We start from the raw sequence: 6,197 nt of genomic DNA, 5'->3' as shown, positions 1-6,197 counted from the left end.
CATATTTGGTGGTTTGTATTTCTTTTTTAAAGATTACAAAACCATGCACAGACAATATTAAAAGTGCAAAAAAAAGTATAAAATGAGTGAATTGCACTCTTACAGAGTTTATCAGCCTCTCTGTCTCCACTGTGCTCCCCAAGCAAAGAAGTAGATTTGTCACCACATTCAGCCTTAAAAGTGGAAGAACTCAATTTTACAAGCTTTCTAAATAAAACAGCTGCAACAAGCTGTTCTAGCTTGTTTAAATGTCATCAGTACATGGTCAAAAAGATATTTAAAGGGGTCTTTACCTTTTAACTGTGTTCCAGATAGCAGATAATGCAGCCAAAAAAGCAAATACCAGAAAGGCAAACAAAATAGCTGGAAAAACAAAAAGAAAAAAAAAGTCACCCAGCTCAATTTAGTTTAATACATTATTTACCCGTTGTTGTTGTTTTTTTCCTCCAGGATTAAATGATGCTTTATAAACAAAATGTAACTTTTAACAAATTTAACATACAAAAAAAATTAAAAATGCTGAATTGCAGTGTGCAGATGTAAGGTTGACTCACGCAAGTAGCTGTTAATGGGCTCAGAATCAGTGATCATAGAGCAGCTGACCCGTGACGGCTCATTCAGGTTCTTGACCCACAGAGAATAGTTCCCCTGCTCCCCAAAGTGGAAGTGAACTCTGATACAACAAATCAATTGTCTGACAATGATGCCTTTCCTTGATAGCAATTGCCCAAGGAAATAAACAAGGTGAAGATGTCTTGGTCTAAAACTGTCACTTATCGATACATAACTCACTTGCATGGCTCCAAGTGTGCAGAGGTACTGTTGAGCTGCAGTGTCAGTGCGTGCTGTGTGTCTACGACAAAGCCCACCGTAGCGGGCATCCCAGAAGCTGGCCTTGCAGGTATTATTCCCAACAGCTGGGGCAAACACTAATGTACACGCATGCACAGACAACACAGGGATACAGAGTTGGAGCAATACTGCAGCATTAAAGAAATACTCAACCTCAGGCCATCCGAGATGGAGATGAGTTTGTTTCTTCATAAGAACAGATTTGGAGAAATTTAGCATTACATCACTTGCTTACCAATGGATCATCTGCAGTGAATGGGTGCTGTCAGAATGTCTTGTGAAACAAAAAGCTGTGTGCTTGGAATAAAAACGTCTTGGTGATGAATCAGTTTAACTTTAAACTGTTGCTTCCAGTTAAAATATGAGCCCTCTATCTAAAATACTGTTTTCTCCAGGAAGCGTTTTTATGGATTATAGACTCATATTTTGGCCAGAAGCAATGGTTTAAAGTTAAAATGACGGCACCCATTCACTGCAGAGGATGCATTGGTGAGCAGGTGATATAACGCTAAATTTATCCAAATCTGTTCCGATGAAGAAACAAACTCATCTGCATCTTGGCTGGCCTGTGGATGAGTAAATTTTCAGCACATTTGTGACCCTGGACCACAAAACCCGTCTTGGGTATATTTTTAGCAATAGCCAAAAAATTATTGTATGAGTCAAAATTATAAATATTTCTTTTATTTCTAAATTTATTAGGATATTAAGTAAAGATCATGTTCCATGAAGATCAAAATCATCACAATTAAAAGAACCAAAGACTTAAACTACTTCAGTCTGTGTGCATTGAATTTATTTAATACACAAGTTTCACAATTTGAGTTGAATTACTGAAATAAATGAACTTTTCCATGACATTCTAATTTATTGAGATGCACCTGTATAGTCTTTGCTGCTGCTACAAGGCAACACATAATAATGCTACCATTACACTGAACCTAACATAAGCTTCTTGTATTTCATGAGCTACTGGAGACCTAATAAGACATCCAATGGTGCATTGAATTTATTTAATACACAAGTTTCACAATTTGAGTTGAATTACTGAAATAAATGAACTTTTCCATGACATTCTAATTTATTGAGATGCACCTGTATAGTCTTTGCTGCTGCTACAAGGCAACACATAATAATGCTACCATTACACTGAACCTAACATAAGCTTCTTGTATTTCATGAGCTACTGGAGACCTAATAAGACATCCAACGCAATGATTGTTGTATTAAATTAAATGTTAATTTAAAAATTAGTTAGTTGTCTTAATCTGTTGTCTTGTCAATCGGTTGCTGTTACCTCAGTTTGACCTTTGTCAACTCTGTCAGTTTTTGTCAACTTCATCAGTTTTTAACACTGTCAAATTGTAATGAACATCACAGGGTCAGGGAAACACATGCCAAGGCCGGCCAGCTGATAAAAATGTAAGTAATAGATATCATCATACTTCCTCAATTTATTGACTGCATTAAGAATTGCAAGCATTTTTGTATTACAAGTTATCTGAAATGCTAATTTGAAATATACAAATAAGCTAATTAAAATAATTAAAAAATAATTAAATATGCACTACTTTGCATGCATTTCCAGAACAGAAATCTGAACATTTAATAAAGCCGAGTTAAAAATACTTTCATTATGGATATTTCTATCACTTCATAAAACAGAAAATACTGTCAACAGGCAGAAAAAAAATCACCATGTTTTTCCTTAATAAACTCCTAATTTGCTGCTTATTGATAGTAAGTTAGGTAGTTGTTGTAGTAGTTATTATGTTTAGGTATGGGGTCGGGTTAAGTGATCTAGAATATGGTCATGCAGAATGAGACATTAATATGTGTTTTATAAATGCTAATAAACAGCCAATATGCTTGTAATATGAATGCTAACATGCAACTAGTAAATAGTGAATAGTGTTCCCTAATCTAAAGTGTTTTACTCAATGTGTTTGCCTGCAGTGTATTGCCTTCATATGATGGTGTAATGCCATGTATTTGGACCTTACACACACACACACACAAACACACACACACACACACTGGTATTCCTATTATTATCTTTAAATAAATCTTAAAGTATTTAAATGTGTACAAGGCCACAAGCATTCGTCTTGTAGAATGCGCTAGATTTAATATGCTTCAAAGTGTCAACACATCATGAGTCCACGATGGGCCCCAATGTGGATCTAAGTATGTGGAAATTTACCAATGCATTAGCAAGCAGTACACAAGTGTACTATTTATAAGCCAAGAAAAAATGACCAAATATATGTATTCATTTAAAGCTGCGAAACTTGCATGATTGGTCTGATATTCATTCAACTTTAGGCATGTTTCCAGATTGCTCAGACTATTCACAGACCGAACAAATTGTTAACATGCTGGACTGGAGCTACCGGAAATGAAGGGGAAACTGAAAATAGTGGAGAAGTATAAAAATGTCAAAAGTAAGTGTGCTGTTTCCATAACTAGAGCAGCATTTCTATATTCCACTGGGACGAAGGAATCCTTGAAAAACATCGTGCTCCTCAAGCAGCTCTGTTTTTCAAAGAACTCTGGCTCATTGAAACTGCCTTCAGGTGCAAGTTCCTCGATTTTAATTCAGGCAAGTTCCTCAAAATGTTAGATATTCTATTACATCAGCCAGTACCTTGGTATAACTTTAGTAAAGACCATGTGATTTTTAACTGGGGTGCTAGGGGCTCTGTGGAAATTTTAAAATAAAAACTCTTCAAAATATATATTAACAGTAAGAAAAAAATATCTGCATATAGTTTTGATAGAAAAACTTTTTTAGTGCAAACCCTGAAATGCGATGCCAAAGGATACAATGTGAAACCGGACATAACAGCTAGTTGTCTGGCATCTAATATCTTATCATAAACTACACTGAAATAAATAGTGGTTGGCTCATTAAATATTTATGTACTTTGTACAGTCGAAACGTGCACATGCTGTGTTTAGTTTCAGCATCTGATGATGCAGTTAAAATGTAACAAATTGCAACTAGCATAGTTATCTGGCAAAGTAACTGACAAACATTTGTTAAAAAAACAAGTTGAGTGTGGTCCTTGTCCAATTCAATTTATTTAGCTCGTAAATATGCAAATAATGAAGTTAAAATGTTGTAAAAGTGCAGTCAAATTAGTGAAATTTCATGGCCAAAAAAGTCAATTATCAATACTGCAGTGATGTATGTAGCACAGCTCAGCTGACAGAGGTCACTTTCAAACTAAGCAGCTTCTGTTGGTCAGCATGGCATATTCGTATGACCAAAACTTTTTCCCTCATGTGAAATTCCTGATCGCTGGATTCCTATTGAAAGGACTGGATTTTGCCAGTGGAAATTCTCTGAATCATAGTTAATGTGATTGCACCTTAAAGGGATAGTTCACCCAAAAATGAACATTTTACCATCGTTTACATTTTGTACCAAACCTGTATGTGTTCTTCTGTTGAACTAGAATGTTGTTAGCAGTGGACGGTAGCCATTGGTTTCCATAGTATTTTTTTTTCCATACTATGGAAGTAAATGTCCACCATCAACTGTATCAAAACTGTCAACTTCAAAATAACTTGTTCTGTGTTCAGTAGAAGAAAGCAACTCATAAAGGTTTGGAACAGCATTAGGGTAAGTAATTGATGACAGAATGTTCATTTTTAGGTGAACTATACCTTTAAGAAATAGAGTTCTGCAGGGATGAGAGAATTTTTGTAAGCCAAAACTCTGTCGAGCAGAAGCAAAGCAAACTCTGAATCTGTTTTCAAGTACATTTCTCAGCTTCCCTCCAGTGATGAAAAGTTTTACCTACGTTCACTCTTAGCTTCTTTTTTGGCCACTTTATTTCAACTATCTTCCAATTCTTTAAGGACATTTTGGCTGTGTAAGCCGTTGATGACAGCAAACATTTCGCAACTTCCAAACGAATTAAAACTAGTTCACGATTGTAGCCTCTGGCTTGCTAGATGGTCTACCTGCTGTGACTGTGCTAAATGATTGGTAGGCAGAAAAGCTTTCTGATTGGCAAAACAAGATTCTGAACTATTGACTCCTTTTTATTTTACTATTTAGGGCCAAATAATTTTTTAACAAATCGAGAAGTGAAAAGTGTAAAAATAAGAGATCAAAAAGTTTTTTTTTTTTTTCAAATACACAATTTACTATGAGGAGACTCAGCTGATGGGAAGTGTGCAGGGAATGTAATTTTCTCTTTTACCAGCAGGGTGCAGGCTTGCAAAAGAAACATCCTTATCACTACGTTCACTAATATGCACAAATATATGCACAAAAATGAATCAAACCGTAAGTTCAAGCGTGAAAAAGGAAGCAGAACACGGTTTAAAGGTGTTTTAATGTCAAAATCAAACTTGTACATGTCACATACCAAACTTTCAAACCATTCTAACCCCTTTTGATTTGTTATTTGTCATAACAAATGCAATGAACGCATTAATTCCATGAGAGAGAGCTTCAAAAACTCCTCTTTCACATAGCATAAAAACAGAGAAATAAAAAACATTTTCCTCACAGGTGCAGGATTAAAGACCGTCAACATGCCTTTCAGGTTAAAGTTCAGGGGTCATTTCTCTACAGGGTAGCAGTAAAATGGCGGATGTTGGGCGAGTACATGAGTTCAGTGTTTATCTCATAAAAAAGTTCAAGTGAATGTTACGCTTTAGACACAATGTTATTTTGCCCTCCCCGTCCCTCCCCGTTTTGCAGTAAGTGAGTTGAACTGTTAGCTAAACGTGCAGGAAAAAAGAAAGAAAGAAAGAAAACACACGGTTTCATATACATAGTCCGTTACGCACCCCATAATGTACACTACTTACAGACTGCTGTATAACAGCATATTTCGCCTATAAACCTGGCAAAGGAAAGACGCCATTTTTAGAGACAGTTTCCCTCTTCTCAAGTCCTCCGGTTTCACAAACCCTGTATAGGCCAGTTCAGCAGGCTCCTCTCATCAAGGCGCTGAACCGCAGGTCCTGGGCTAGTCTTTTTCAGCTAAGTTTGTGCACCAGTGCTTCGAGTAAAACCAGAAAAGCTGGACAGATTTTGGCATAGATGGACTGGAGTCTACCAGTCCCGCTCCAGACCCAAGGCTGTTCCGTGAAGTGAAAGGGATGAGTCTGTGATTCTCACCGCCGACAGGTAGTCTGTCTGAAAAAGGGAAAGAGGGCTCCCCAACAGTATGGCCTTGTGAGGACAAATTCGGAGCGCAGACTAAAGCTCAGCTTTGATAATGGGCTGAGGACACATACTGAATCTCAAGTTTCCTGAGAGTTGGTGAAATACATGTCAGTTTGTTCTTATCAATCAGATTGTACGTACAATGCATAACAAG

At 36.6% G+C, this 6,197-nt stretch overlaps 1 protein-coding gene across 1 annotated transcript in view; it reads right to left on the bottom strand.

The window, feature by feature from the left end:
* Nucleotides 1-2,487, bottom strand: part of LOC107750043 (heparan-alpha-glucosaminide N-acetyltransferase-like) — a 17,004-nt gene extending 14,517 nt beyond the window's left edge. The window contains exons 1-5 of the mRNA XM_016565296.1: nucleotides 2,482-2,487; nucleotides 793-929; nucleotides 555-673; nucleotides 294-363; nucleotides 104-173 (exon numbers count right to left, since the gene is read on the bottom strand). Of these exons, the coding sequence (XP_016420782.1) occupies nucleotides 104-173; nucleotides 294-363; nucleotides 555-673; nucleotides 793-929; nucleotides 2,482-2,487 (402 nt within the window). The remainder of the gene's footprint in view (nucleotides 1-103; nucleotides 174-293; nucleotides 364-554; nucleotides 674-792; nucleotides 930-2,481) is intronic.
* Between the last annotated feature and the right edge of the window lie 3,710 nt (nucleotides 2,488-6,197).

This window comes from Sinocyclocheilus rhinocerous, unplaced genomic scaffold (genome assembly GCF_001515625.1).
Source record: "Sinocyclocheilus rhinocerous isolate Xijiao unplaced genomic scaffold, SAMN03320098_v1.1 scaffold2829, whole genome shotgun sequence".
In the NCBI taxonomy this organism is placed as follows: domain Eukaryota; kingdom Metazoa; phylum Chordata; class Actinopteri; order Cypriniformes; family Cyprinidae; genus Sinocyclocheilus; species Sinocyclocheilus rhinocerous.
The sequence above is the reverse complement of the archived record's forward strand: the minus strand, read 5'-3'. Positions and strand labels throughout refer to the sequence as shown.